Genomic DNA, 15,557 nt, shown 5'->3' with positions numbered 1-15,557 from the left:
GTGGCACCGTCGCAGCCATCGGCCCGGGGAAGCGGGTCGTTGTAGATCGCGACGTCGGTGGGGAAAGCGTCGAGCGAGGCCGTGTCGGAGTCGACAGGCATCGGATCGGTGAAGCCAACAGACTCCAAGTCCACAGCAGGCTCGCCGGAAACGTGGAGCTGGCCGAGGAGGTTGATGAGGTGGTCGGTGCCCGCGTCAGAGGCGAGCTCGTCGGAGATAAGGGTCTCGTCAAGGAGATCGGCGAGGCCGCTCGCTGCGCAGACGTTGGTGACGCCTTGCAGCGCGTCGTGGCAAGCGCCATCGGGCGTGCCGGACTGGCTACGCTCGCTGGGGAGGAAGAGGGTTCCCGTCCAGAACAGGTCTCCGGACGACGATGCACCTGGCCCCACGGTGGGCGCCAAATGTCGGGTGGTAGGTGCAACATATGCCAACGGGTGGCTTATCATTGTGGGAGCCAGTAAGACGTCGCCGGTGCCTGGAAGCGGGATGAGGCGAAGACATGCACGCCGGCGAATCTTACCCAGCTTCAGGGCTCTCCGTGGAGATAACACCCCTACTGCTGCTCTGCGGGGTCTTCGCATGATCACTAGATGAACAAGTGGCTACAAGATGCTCCTTGAGCTGTTTGGCGAGAAGAAGAAGGGCATGGCTAGCTCTCCTCTCCTCTCTATGTGGTGTCTAAAACTAGCTCAGATCAACCCTTTGCATGGGTGCCCCGGGGGGTTTATATAGGCCCACCCCCGGGGGTACAATGGTAATCCGGCTGGGCGTGGGCCCTAGCCGTCTGTGTCTACGCTCGCCAGCTTCTGCGCCGGCTGCTGGGGCCCGCCGGCTGGTGGGTCCCACCGGCTGCCGGCTCCTTGGTCGACATGCAGGCCCCACTGTCAAGGGCCTTGTCAGTGGCTGGTTACTGTTGCCTCAAACCTGGTGACGAGGGCTTCGCCGAGGTAAGCGTGGCTACAATGCCGCCGCCCGGCGGGCGATCGCTGTAGCCTCACCTCGTCTTGTCTCCTTAATGGGGCGTCTCCTTCGAGGGAGGAAGCAAGCTGGCTGTGGGGAGCCGGCCCTGTCTTGGCCGACTGGGGGAGGCCTGGCCGCCTTCGGGTGTCTCTCTGCCTGAAGGGGCCCACCGCCCGTGGGCCGCGCTGACAGCCCGTCGTGGGTGGCATCAGGGTCAACATGGCAACAGTGCCGCGCCGGACGGGTCATGGCCACCCCGTACGGCGCACTGTGCCTGGCGTGCTCCGGGATTCGGGGGTGGCAGGCTTTACCGTAGCCACGCCCCGCCACATCGCCGTTATGTGGATGAAGACTTCAAGGGTACGATCTTGACCGTTTTGTGGGTGCCGGCTTCTTGGAGTCGGCCTTCTCGCGGCCGGCTTCTTGGAGTCGGCCCTCCCGCGGCTTTCTTCATGAGGGCTAAAGCCGGGCCGCCTTCCGATAGTCGGCCTGGGAGACAGCCGGCAAGGGGAAGGCGGCCCCACGTCTTGGATTCTTGAGGGCCGGATCGGCTCATAATTTTTTCAGAAGGGCCAGGGGGAGCCGGCTAGGCTACCCGTGGTCATTTACTCCGACACTTGTCCTCATGAGGCTCCTCCCCGCATGTGTCCGTCCACTCCGCCATGAAGTCAGCAAGAGCCGCTCCCTTGATGACTCTGGTGGTGCAGAACTCCAACTGGAGTGCCTGCAACTCGATGCTCCAGTCAGCGACCTGTCCCGCGGCATTAGGGCTATGCGGCACTTTCTCCAGTGGGTAAGCTGAGACGACCTTGATGGGGTGGCCCTGAAAGTAATGCCGCAGCTTCCTAGAGGCGACCAGGAAGGCAAGTTTCTGCTGCATAGGATAGCACGCTCATGCATCCCTCAGCACCGTGCTCACAAAGTACACGGGGTGCTCGACGAGGCGTGTGGCTTCAGCAGGGGCTTGCTCTTGAAGGGGCGCGCGAGGCTTGGGACGCTGGCTTGAGACACGGAGGGCTTGCGAGGCTCTGGTGGCTCGCGAGGCTTGGAAGGTCCAGGGAGCTTGGAGGGCTCGCGAGTCTCGGGAAGCCTTTCCTTGATGTCGACACGTTCCTCCCGCGGCGCTACGAGCGCAGCGTTGGCCGTCTGCAGGGTGGCCGCCAGGTATAGGACCAAGGGCTCATGAAAACGCGGAGCCACTCGTCGGACTCGTGGGGTACCTCTTGAGGTCTTCGAAAGCCGCGTCCACTTTAAGGGTCCACTTGAAGGAGCATGTCCTCTTCATTAGCTTGAAGAAGGGCAAGGCGCGCTCGCCTAGCTTGGAGATGAAGCGCCCCAAGGCCACTTGAAGGGGAAGCCTAGAAGCTTGCCGAAGGGGACTCCAAAGAGACACTTGTCGGGGTTGAGCTTCAGGCTAACCTCGCGCAGATTTGCGAACATTTCTTCCAGGTCCTTGATTAGCATCTTGGCTTCGCGCGATTTGACCACGATGTCGTCGATGTAGGCCTCCGCGTTCCTCCCTAGCTGTGGCCCCAGCGTGATGCGCATCAGCCGCCGGAAGGTAGCACCGACGCTCCTCAAATCGAACGTCATGCAGGTGTAGCAAAACACGCCGCACAGGGAGATGAAGGCTGTCTTTTCCGCATCTTCCGTTGCCATCTTGATTTGGTGGTAGCCCAAGAATGCGTCCAGGAAGCACAACGGGTCATATTCAATGGTGGAGTCCATGATCTGGTCGATGCGTGGGAGCGGGAAGGGTCCTGGGGGGTGTCTCTTCACCTGGAGTCCCTTGATGTCGGGGCTTTCTTGTGCTCAATGTCGGGGCTTGTTAAGGCTCGTGAAGTCGACGCACATGCACTCCTTTCCATCTTTCTTGGGGACGATGACTGGGTTGGCGAGCCATTCGGGATGACGCACCTCTTGAATGACCCCAGCTTCCTGCAGCTTGTGCACCTCTTGGATGATGAATGCCTGCTTCTCCGGCGCTTGGCGCCGCGCCTTCTGCTTGATGGGACGAGCGTTAGGACACCGCCAAATGGTGCTCAATTACTTCATCGGGACACCGGTCAGATCAGACGCCTTCCAGGCGAACACATCCTTGTTCGCCCAGAGGAAAGCGACGAGCGCGTCCTCCTGCTCAGGAGGAAGATCGGCGCCGATGGTGAAGGTAGGACCTGCGCCGCTGCCGTCAACCAATTCCTTCTTTGTTTCGGCGCGGTCCTGAGAGAACAGTTGCTTCTTCCTCGCAGGAGCAACCTCCGAAGGCCCGACCCCCATCTGCGAAGCCCAGGCGAGGCTGCCGCAGCCCTGTAGGCGCGCTTGAGGGCCCGGACCGCATCCTCCTTGCTTTCGGCGACAGTAATAACGCCTCTGCTGCCGGGCATCTTGATTACGTTGTAGCCGGGGTGGCTCACCGCCATGAACTTGGCAAGCGCGGGGTATCCCAGGATGGCGTTGAACGGAAGGCCGATGCGGGCCACATCGAAGTCAATGAGCTCGATGCGGTAATTATCGATGGTGCCAAAGGTGACGGCGAGGCGTACCTGCCGCAGGGGAGCGATAGAGCCGTCGGTCACCTCTGAGAAGGGCCTGGTGGGCACGAGCTGGTCATAGGGCACTTGGAGCGTCTCGAAGGTCTCGACGGAGAGGATGTTGAGGCCGCCGCCGTCGATGAGGGTCTTGGTATGATGAGGGCTTCGTTTTGAAGGGAATAACCGCAAATGATGATTATTCACATGAGTATGCATCACAAGAATATGAAACTCCACAATATGGTAATGACAATCTTGACATGGATGATGAGGGCTTCGTTTTGAAGGGAATAACCGCAAATTATACCAACGCCGAAGATGTGTTGATTTGCATCGCTTGGAAGAAAGTCTCTCAAGATGCAACCGTTGGGACCAACCAATCCGCCGTCACATATTGGCAACGCATCAAGGATTTCTTCCATGCGCGCAACACTAGCGGCCACTATCGCTCAAGTGACTCCCTTCGTCAACGTTGGGGCACCATCAATGCCGAATGTCAAAAGTGAGCGGGTTGCTTGCAAATGTTAATCGCATGAACCCAAGTGGTTGCGGTGAAAGTGACCCGGTAATAATCATTTGCTATTCATGTGTGCTTTCTCCACTTTCCGCAAATATTGAAATGTTCACTAATTTGATGATGACATCTTGATTGTTTTCTTGTAGAAAATGATTGCGCAAGGATTATTTCAAGAGAGGAACAACAAAGGAGAGAAGAGGAAGAAGAATGGAAGAGCTCAAGGATGAGGAGAAGTGGAAAACTAGAGAAGTTTTCGATGCTTCGAAGAAGAAAAGTGTGGTGGTGGAGGATGAGAAGTGGAAAACTAGAGAAGTTTTCGATGCTTCGAAGAAGGAAAGTGTGGTGGCGGAGGATGAAGAAGATGACTCGGGTGAGGAGAGAAGGAGCCCCATTCCTCACTCAGCGACTAAATCCTATAGGCCCGATGGAACTAAGAAAGTGAAGGGATCCAAGGCCGGAGACAATGATCTCAAGGATGGATTTGATGCCATTGTCATGGCAAGGAAAGGGTATGCGGAAGAAAAAAATTGTTGAAGCTCAAAGAAATTGATGAGAGCAGTGAAGCCGAGCGATGGAGGGCGACAGCCGAGGAGAAGAGGGCGACGGCCGAAGAGAGATTGGCAGCGGCCGAGGAGAGAAAGGTTGTGCTTGAGGAGAGAAAGGCGGCGGCCGAGGAGATGAAGATAGTCGAGGAGAAGGCACTCAAGTTTATGTTCATGGACACATCTACTCTTGATGCCAAGGTAAAGGCGTATGTCAAACTTTGTCGCGATGAAATGCTCATGAAGAAGCAAATGCTCATTAGAAGCATGATGGGATGAGGAATGGGAGGTGCCATGGGAGGAGGAATGGGAGGGTACATGAACATGATGGGTGGTGCCATGAATGGTGCATTTGGTGGAAACATGGATGGTGGCTTCGGAGTAATGGGAGGTGGAATGGGAAGTGGCTTCGGCGGCAACATGACCGGCATGGGAGGTGGCTTCGGCGGCAACATGATGAGTGGCATGGGAGGTGGCTTCGGCGGCAACATGATGAGTGGCATGGGAGGTGGCTTCGGTGGCAACATGGGCGGCATGGGAGATGGCAATGAAGGCGCTTCCGATGGAGTTCGCGGCAATGAGACTTCAACGCAAGAAAACGTCGAGAAAGAAGCCATTGATGATGGTCATACCACCGTCGACAATGGCACTAGTGACAACGGAGAGGACGCAAATTGAGTGATGTCCATGTGCATTTTCATTTATTGGACCAACAACTTCGTTTGAGACAATTGACTTTTGCTTGTAGGATTTAAAACTATGGTCAATGATGCACTTATGTTGCTATAATTACGAAATTTTGATGTGCAAATGCGGCCGGCGGCAGCTGAACAGCAGCCGCGCGGCCGGCGGCCAATTTTACATCTCTAGTTTGCATCTTCTATTGGAGTTACTCTTTTACATCTCCGTTTTGCATCTTCTGTTGGAGTTGGCACTTTTTTGGAGATGCAAAAAGCACTTTTGGGAGATGTAAATTTTTACATCTCCAAATTTGCATTTTCTATTGGAGATGCTCTTACTAGAAACAATTTGCTAAAAGGGGGGTGTACTGGAAGTCCGAAATGTAGGTTCTGTAATGCTAATGTGACAGTTGACCATCTGTTCATACACTGCTCGGTGGCAAGATATGTCTTGGGGGTGGTGGACAGTGGCTTTGTTTAAAAACGGACTTCCTCCTGTGCAAGGATCTGTAGCTATATTATTGGGGTTCCTGGTAAGATTAGGAGTGTGGTTGCAGTAGGGTTAGCTGCAATTTTGGGGGCTATATGGAAAACTAGGAATAAGGCATCCTTTGAGAACGTTTTCTCTTATGATCCAACCACTGTAATATTGGTCTGGCTTACAAGACGAGAACTATGAGGAATGCAAGCCAAAGGTGCAAGAACGCTACTGCAGGTGGCAGCTAAAGTTTTTAGTAGAAATAAAGGTTGGGCGCCGGCGGTCGTGAGGCCAGCTGGGTGAACACAAGGAGGTTGCTGAACTGTGGCGGTTTTTTATGCTTTTACGTAGATGTTTTGTAATGATGCCTTGAGAAACTTTGTGGTAGAATTTTGCCTGGTGGTTTCCTGTTATATTTTCAGCATGTGGATTGTGTTAAAAGTTTGGAACCATCCTGAAGGAACGGTCCACCCTGACTTCCGCATTATCAATTTCATTGAGAAATGGAATTGGGCGGCGGAAACCCCTTAATTCAAAGAAAGAAAGGGACAAACAGCATACCTTTTCTTGCAACTTGTCCAAACAACTCTTAATATGGTTATGTGAGTTGGATGGGATGATATAATCATCGTACTGCACAATCCTCGTAGTGGCAAATGGTATGTATTCCGATAAAGCCGATTCATTGTCAACCGTGTACACCTTCAACAGAAAATACACAAAAGTATTCCTCATGCGTGAAAAAATTAGGAATGATGATTATCATAGGTAAAGGGTACATGTGAATCTATACATGGCCTGACCTTTGAATTCAATAGATTCTCCAGTTCGACGATTCGTTTCGAATAGCTCTCTTGCAGCAGATCTATGCAAGGAATAGTGTGACAGATTTGGTCGAACTGAGAGGATGTTTGTTCAAAAAATAATATTTGAGGATGTAAAACACATATACAAGTTCACAGCTTCGTCCTTACTTTTTGAATCTGTGGGCGAAGCAGTCATCCCAAATATCCTCGGCAGAGGGCCCCGTGGTCTAGAATTCATTACAGGGTGGTAGAATTCCTACAATGAAAGTAAACTGAAGGATTTTACTAAATTGGTTAGTGGACCAAGACTTCAACTGGAACAGTAAATGTGGCCAATATACAGGTGGTAAAATGAGCAGTATAAAATCGTTTCAAACTGACTATTACATACTCAGTATAAAATCGTAGGGTGTTTTTAACTGTCCAAAATCGTGATTTGACATACAATTAATCTAATGTGAGTTATGGTTACAGAAAACTGACATTGTTGGATTCGTACCCAGTAGAGCTTTCTTATGATTGTGATTTTGCAACCAGTAACGGAGTATTGTATGAAAAGTCCCGGTCGTTTAGATTTGGACAGTAAAATACTGCTCTGTATATTTAGAAACGGACGGAGTGTGTTGGTGGGTGCGACAGAAAAGAGAAAGCTTCTAAATTAACAAAACGAGAAGGGAACAAAGCGGTTGTAACTATTGGGACCTTGAGAATGCACGCATACGGGGAGTTGCCCTTGGCGCGGTGGCACTCGTCGAAGATGAGCAGGGCGATGTCCTGGAGGCTGAAGAAGCTGTGGCGGAGGTTGTCCAGGAGGATCTGCGGCGTCATGACAAGCACCTCGGCGTCGTCCACCACGCGGCGCCAGATTGCGGCGTTCCAGAAGTCGACGCCCATGTCGCCGGTGAACTTGGACACGCGGAGGTCGGTATGCGCCTCGATAACCCGTGCCTGCTGCTCCACGAGCACGCGGGTGGGGACGAGGAAGACGGCGTAGTCCCGCGCCGGCTTCCGCACGCGGTGCGCGTAGGCGCGCAGCAGCAGCCCCGCGATGAGCGTCTTCCCGGCCCCCGTGTCCAGGAAAGCCACCGTGTTCCCGCTCATGGCCCGCTCCAGCGCCTCCAGCTGGTACCTGCACGCACGCACGCACGCACATTCAGTGGCGTTTCCTGTCGCAGTTCATACCCGCGCGGTGGACCAACACTCACCATCTCGCTACAATCTCCGGATCCTCCTTATGTGCTTCCTCTGTCGCGGCGGCGACGGCGGCGACGGCGACGGCGGCGGCGTCACCCATGGTGATGACTGGTGAGATTCTGGGGTGGCGCGAGAACGAAATCGGGGGCAAGGCGGCGGCGGCGCTTGGCTGCGGCGGAGGCGCAGGGGTGAATCTGTGTCGTGCGCCCGTGGGGTTTGATTTGGCGAGGCGGGGCGAGGCTTAGGGGCGAAGGTTTTGCTGCTTGGCTGCTTGGCCGCTTCGGGTGCTCTTTTTGACTCGAACGGGGGGGGGGGCGGGGGGGGGGGGGGGGGGCGGGGGGGGAGGAACGGAGGAGACCTGCTCGGGACCATTGCCGTTCGGCGTCAGACGAAGCGGCAGGGGAGGGAATCTCGCTTTCACGGGTGGGAATAGTGGCGTCGTCCTTCTCCGGTCACGGTGGGGCTGTTTTTCATCTTTTCCGATTCCATCTGTTCCTCCGTATTTTTCACTTTCCTTGGCATTTTCCTTCTCTTGGAAATTGTGCATTCCCCATGGGTAATAGCCAATAGTTATTTTTTTAAGAATATTCCTACTTTATTGTAGAGTTAAATAGTACCCCCTCCGTTTATTATTTCTAGATACGTGTCTGTTTAGACTACCCACAGTGGGAGTAATATAGGTGGTAACATCACACTTATCTAGGCAAAATAGATGATGTGGCATGTAATTAATGGAAAAAAAGAGGCATATGGTAACATAGCTAGTTACTGTAACAACACACACATCAAAAAAAGATGAGTCTACAACGTAATAAATGAAGTGATGCATGACACAACACATATGTTACTACCCACTATGGAGGTAGTAACATAGACTAGTAACATATGCATGTTACTACTGTAAGTTACTCCCCACTATGATTAGTCTTATACATTTTGATGACAAGTATTTTCGGACAGAGGGAGTAATCACGAGTGTTAACTTGTCCATAGTTGGTAACCAAACTTTAAAAACTAGAGGGTACTTCATTAAGGGTACTTCGTTAGCTTCTTCCGCCTTCTCGTAGATTGCATTGTATTTCAACCGTTTCGCCCCCTTACTTCCTTTCCTTATTGCTTCTACCGGGTTCCATGACGGTGTAACAGATCACCGAGTCTGAGGTGAGGCGCCTAGCAGAGGAGCTCCAAGCCAAGGACGTAGAGTTTCGTGAGCTCGGGGAGGAGAAGAGTGACATGCTCCTCCGTTATGAGCGGGAGTTCACGAAGTTTCAAAAGCGGCAGGAATCCACCACAAAGATGCTTGAGGTGTCGGCGGCGTTGTCGCAGAAAGCAGCGGATATGCTAGGCGGTCAGGTTGTCGTGATGGCGAGCCGGCTGGAGCGCGAGCGGGCCGATCGTGACGATGTCCAGGATCGTCTCAACTGCTTGTTGGACCATACTGGCACGCACATGTTACGACTACGGGATGCCTACCGACGTGCCAACGCGATCATGCCGGCCATCGGGCTAAACACGATTCGATCACCTGTCGACTTCAACGAGCTGTGGCTTTCTGACCTGGTCTTCTTATTCACCTATATCTCCGAGGAGCTGAACCGTCTCCACGCGGTGGTGGGGCGGCGCTGGACAAGGAGGAGGTGAGGGCGGTCGTCATCGTTGTCAGGTGAATCCTCTCCGGGGCTTCGTCACAGGAATCCATTTGTGCCATTGGACACGGTCTTTGACGAGTTGGCTCTGCCGGCGGTGGCACCCTGCATCGCAACCGTCGTGCACCGGAGAAGCCGAGGGACTTTGGTGCTATTTAGACGTCCTTCTGGAGCAACTGTCGCCTCCATCCCTTCATTCTACGTCTTCGGTTCCCTTGTCTGGTAAAAATAATACACCACAGGTCGCGTGTAGCATGGGATAGGAGGCACGTACACGTAGGGGACCCACCTAAGACCGTATTCATGGATATGAGTACATGTCAGCTCCGGGTCACGATGTAAACCAAAGATATCACTGGTACAATGAGCTGCTATACAAACGGTTTTTAACCCCTTTTTCGCGATGGAGTTTTAAACCGTCATCGGGACAGTGTGGGCGATATGGGGGTCCTTCCCACATGACCCAGAAACCGTCGGGATAGGGAGTAGCGATGCATACGTTTTGCATAACTAAGCGTATGCATTGCGAGCATGTATCCCAAACACGAGTCTTCAGACAACTATTTATGATATCTCGCATATCCCAAACGCTCCATCCTTGCTACCCGTTTGTGCTTGCATTACCATTGCAATCGGTCTTCCGTGGTAATACGTTTATGATGCGCACCACATCACAAACAATTCATCATTATAGAACATGTATGGTAAGCAGACAATCACACACATTTACTTTTTCTCGACTGTATGCAATTCGATGTAAGAGTGCATACAATTATCCCTATAAAACTGTATGCGAAGTTTGAATATATCCCACACGATTCATCTGTCGTACCCATGTTGGATGAGGATCTATTGCACACGTTCTTCTATGAGGAAACATTTATGATGTGCACGACATCATAAACAATCCATAATTGCAAAGCGTGTGTGATAAGGTGACTTTCGCAAACATTTAATAATAAGGAACTATGTGCGTTGTTGTTGTTAATCTCACACGTATTTTCCTTGGCTGATCGTATGTGCAGTAGAGATTCATCGCACACATAGTGGGTTTGAGAAACGTGTCTGATCCCCACGTTTTTCACAAACCGTATGCAGTGTACTGGCCTGCAGAACCTAATTTATCGCTAATTTAATCTCTGCATTTAAAAATCACAAATTTTGATTTGAAAATAGGCAATCACTTATTTCATATCGAACCATCTTTATTATAAATATAGGTTCAAACACAAACGCATAATTTGATGCACAAGTACATATACTGAAGAACTACATAAGCACCAACTAAACAATGATGAACCACAGTTGTACTAAAGACTGTAAAGAGCGAGGCGAAAGACATTCCGATTGCTGGAGAAGGTGAAGTGGAATGCCCATATTATGCCCTCCTCATGCGTAATGCGCGCACGACTCTAGGCAAACCCTTGTGATGGTTGTCCGCCCATCCTTCATTGTCTTTATTAGGACTTCTCGATGCTCATTGTAGTCTCAATGAAATACTTTAACCTTCATTGCGTGTCCACCAATCATGTACTTTGTGAGGTAATCTTGAGTAAACTGCTTTGGGAACCACTGCAAATGAAAAAAAGATTCAGACATTGTTATCTAACAACTCATTATGGACAGTAAAAAGAGAAGGCTACAGAGTTTGTAGTTACCATCCTACGGCTCACTGTTGTATTGGTTAGAGTGTAAACAAATAATTTGATTGCCACCGTTCATATCTTTTTGCTAATAATCCTTATCAGTTTCCTTACTTGATATTGGTTCGTAAATATCTCATTGCCCCATACGCTGAAAGGGTTGATGCGTGGATCTTTGCCAAAGACATATGTACCTACAAGCAAAAGTCAATATTAGAAACTAAAAAGTGTCCAGGCCTAGATCTATATGTACTACATTAAGGAACGACGGGGAGAGTACAAGCCGAGCGGTGGAACTAACCTCGTCTGAAAATGCTGGCCACTCCCATTGTTGTCCTGCATAAGTAGTGTAAAGGCATGATAAGCACAACAACCTTAACATTAAACAAATATAGCCAAGGTAGACAACATCATCTCCAAATGATAGCTTGAATGTGTTGGTTTCAGCATGCTGTTAATGCGGATATAAAATGGAAGGGAATGTACCTACAACAGGCTTAACAGCCACCAAATATTGCAATTCAAACAGGTATTGTTGAAAATGAATATAATGTACCTCATGCTTAAACATCACAGTAGATAAATGTGTAAAACTGAAATAAAGAGCATGTGTTAACTACACCAGGCATAACGGGAACCAAATATAGCCGTTCAAACTGGTATTGATGAAATCGAGCTGCACAGTTTCGACTTGCACATAATGAACATCACATTGTGAATGACTGAATAAACAAGGCATAAATGATTGGTGTAACAACCAAATATAGTCATTGAAAACTGGACAGAGGCTCACTATAACCAATCAAACAAGCAAATATAGATAAACAGTGCATATGCTTGAAAACTGGACAAATACTCACTACAACCAACCTAACAAGCAAATAGAGATAACACAAGGCATCTGCTTGAAAACTAGACAAATGCTTACTACAACCAACCTAACAACCAAATACAGATAAACAAGGCATCTGCTTGATAACTGGACAAATGCTCACTACAACCAACCTAACAACCAAATATAGATAAATAAGGCATCTACTCACTATAAACAACCAAATATAGCCATTCATGAAACTGAAGTGGATAATTCATACTTAAACATCACATAGCCCTATTGAACATTACATTTCTGCATAACTGAAATAATTAAACACGACATAGTTAAAACACCGCATGGCAAAAGCTACTACAACAAAGGGTACATGTTGGCTAGCTAGAAAAAAGTAAGATTTGTTAATAGGATGTTGCCTCACTTGTCGTGGACGGTATCCTTCCAGTTGGAAGAGCAAAGACCCATGGTGCGCTCTTTGATACGTCCATTTTGCATCATGTTTTCTTACTGTTATTTATGATGTTTTTATTCATAATAATGCTTTTTGGAGTAATTCTAATGCCTTTTCTCTCATAATATGCAAGGTATACACAAAGAGGGGGAATTCCGGCAGCCGGAAATCTGGACCTGGAAAAGCTACGTCATGTCACCTATTCTGCACAACTCCAAACAAGCTGAAACTTCACGGAGATTTTGTATCAAATATATGAGGAATATTAGAGCAAATAACTACCAGAGGGGGCCCACCAGGTGGGCACAACCCACCTGGGCGCGCCCTGGTGGGTTGTGCTCACCCAGGCCCACCTCCGGTGCCCATCTTCTGGTATATATGTCAATTTTGACCTAGAAAAAATAAGGAGAGGACTTTCGGGATGGAGCGTCGTCGTCTCAAGGCGGAACTTGGGCAGGAGCACTTTTGCCCTTCGGTGGAGCGATTCCGCCGGGGGAACTTTCCTCCCGGAGGGGGAAATCATCGTCCTCATCATCACCAACAACTCTCCCATCTCGGGGAGGGCTATCTTCATCAACATCTTCAATAGCACCATCTCATCTCAAACCCTAGTTCATCTCTTGTGTTCAACCTTGTTACTGGAACTATAGATTGGTGCTTGTGGGTGACTAGTAGTGTTGATTACATCTTGTAGTTGATTACTATATGGTATATTTGGTGAAAGATTATATGTCCAGATCCAATATGCTATTTAATACCCCTCTGATCTTGAGCATGATTATCATTTGTGAGTAGTTACTTCTGTTCTTGAGGTCACGGGAGAAATCATGTTGCAAGTAATCATGTGAACTTGATATGTGTTCGATATTTTGATAGTATGTATGTTGTGATTCCCTTAGTGGTGTCATGTGAATGTCGACTACATGACACTTCACCATATTTGGGCCTAAGGGAATGCATTGTGGAGCAGCAATTAGATGATGGGTTGCGAGAGTGACAGAAGCTTAAACCCCAGTTTATGCGTTATTCCGTAAGGGACCGATTGGACCCAAAAGTTTAATGCTATGTTTAGAATTTATTCTTAATACTTTTCTCGTAGTTGCGGATGCTTTCGGGAGGGTTAATCATAAGTAGGAGGGTTGTTCAAGTAAGAACATCACCTAAGCACCGGTCCACCCACATATCAAATTATCAAAGTAGCGAACACAAATCAAACCAACATGGTGAAGTGACTAGATGAAATTCCCGTGTACCCTCAGGAACGCTTTGCTTATCATAAGAGACCGTTTGGCATGTCATTTGCCTCAAAAGGATTGGGCTACCTTGCTTCACTTTTGCTACTACTATCGTTACTTTCTCGTTACAAATTATCTTGCTATCAAACTAGTCTGCTACTTACAGTTTTAGCACTTGCAGACATTACCTTGCTGAAAACCACTTGTCACTTCCTTTTGCTCCTTGGTTCGACACTTTTACTTATCAAAAAGAGCTACAATTGATCCCCTATACTTGTGGGTCATCACTCTCTGATGTTGCAGATGGGTTGTTTCACCTTGGAAGACCCTTTGTGGGTGCCCTCCTCGTGGTCGTGGTCGATGAGATCTGGCTTGGCAATTGAGGATCCCAAGCCGCCGCTGTAGAATGTGTCTTTTAGAAATGACAAAATAGGATCGATGGAGTACAAGGATCGCAAATCCTTGACCATGTGGCGGAGGAGATCAGTGGCAGGGCCTTCGAAGAAATCGACGGCGGTTGAACCAGAGGGTTTGGGGATGGATCACTTAACCTGTGACATGGCCCACGTGAAGCCATCGCTGTTGACAAGCTTGATGTCGTAGTCAGCTTTCCCGAGATACAGTAATACGCTAGCCCGCTGACGTGAAGCCTTCGACATGGCAACATAGTCAACATCCTCGTCGGCTTCCGCAATGAAGTGTTGCTTCGGAATCGACAGGTCGGGACGAACGGCCCAACGTCTGTCGGAGAAGCCATGATAAACCTCTTTTTGGCCGAACGCTCGTCAGACTCCCCGGGATACATGGTCGGGCTTAGGCTGCGACTCTCTAGAGTAGGGGATGTGGATCTGGCGGGGAGGGACATGATACGTCCATTTTGCATCATGTTTTATTACTGTTATTTATGATGTTTTTATCCATAATAATGCTTTTTGGAGTAATTCTAATGCCTTTTTCTCTCATATTATGCAAGGTATACACAAAGAGGGAGAATTTCGGCAACTAGAAATCTGGACCTGGAAAAACTACGTCAGGCCACCTATTCTGCACAACTCCAAATGAGCTGAAACTTCACGGAGAATTTTTATGGAATATATGAGGAATATTGGAGCCAATAGGTACCATAGGGGGACCACCAGGTGGGCACAACCCACCTGGGCGCGCCAGGGAGCCCAGGCACGCCCTGGTGGGTTGTGCTCACCCATGCCCACCTTCGGTGCCTGTCGGTGTCAAAACCGGCGGATCTCAGGTAGGGGGTCCCGAACTGTGCGTCTAAGGCGGATGGTAATAGGAGGCAGGGAACACGATGTTTTACCCAGGTTCGGGCCCTCTTGATGGAGGTAAAACCCTATGTCCTGCTTGATTTATTCTTGATGATATGAGTATTACAAGAGTTGATCTACCACGAGATCGAAGAGGCTAAACCCTAGAAGCTAGCCTATGGTATGATTGTATGTTCTTCTACAGAGTAAAACCCTCCGGTTTATATAGACACCGGAGGGGGTTAGGGTTACATAAGGTCGGTTACAAAGGAGGAGATACACATATCCATATTGCCTAGCTTGCCTTCCACGCCAAGTAGAGTCCCATCCGAACAGGAGACGAAGTCTTCAATCTTGTATCTTCATAGTCTAACAGTCCGGCCAAAGGATATAGTCCGACTATCCGGAGACCCCCTAATCCAGGACTCCCTCAGTAGCCCCTGAACCAGGCTTCAATGACAATGAGTTCGGCGCGCAGTATTGTCTTCGGCATTGCAAGGCGGGTTCCTCCTCCGAATACACCATGGAAGAATTTGAATACAAGGATAGTGTCCGACTCTGCAAAATAAGTTCCACATACCACCGTAGAGAGAATAATATTTCCACAAATCTTATTTGCTGACTTGTTTCGGCAACACGACATTATGCCATGGCCCGGTAATTATTTGAACCGTTTCCTTTAACTAGCCCCGCACATAATGCGAGGCAGTTTTTTGACACGTCTTGTCAAAGCAGAGATCGTGTCCCCTTACCACGGGATTCTCATCAATACGGGTGTGG

The 15,557-nt window shown here is 49.4% G+C and overlaps 1 protein-coding gene across 2 annotated transcripts in view; it reads right to left on the bottom strand.

Moving 5' to 3' along the window:
- The window catches only part of DCL2 (dicer-like 2), a 38,514-nt gene extending 30,504 nt beyond the window's left edge, over positions 1–8,010 (bottom strand). For both annotated transcript variants that reach the window (XM_048672562.2, XM_048672563.2), the window contains exons 1-5: positions 7,720–8,010; positions 7,217–7,643; positions 6,683–6,770; positions 6,512–6,573; positions 6,270–6,410 (exon numbers count right to left, since the gene is read on the bottom strand). In XM_048672562.2, the coding sequence (XP_048528519.2) occupies positions 6,270–6,410; positions 6,512–6,573; positions 6,683–6,770; positions 7,217–7,643; positions 7,720–7,808 (807 nt within the window). In that variant the 5' untranslated portion in view covers positions 7,809–8,010. The remainder of the gene's footprint in view (positions 1–6,269; positions 6,411–6,511; positions 6,574–6,682; positions 6,771–7,216; positions 7,644–7,719) is intronic.
- Positions 8,011–15,557: the final 7,547 nt, after the last annotated feature.

The sequence above is a fragment of the Triticum urartu genome, chromosome 5A (assembly GCF_056163025.1).
Source record: "Triticum urartu cultivar PI428250 chromosome 5A, HENAU_Tu73, whole genome shotgun sequence".
In the NCBI taxonomy this organism is placed as follows: Eukaryota; Viridiplantae; Streptophyta; class Magnoliopsida; order Poales; family Poaceae; genus Triticum; species Triticum urartu.
This window is presented reverse-complemented; position numbering and strand designations above follow the sequence as displayed.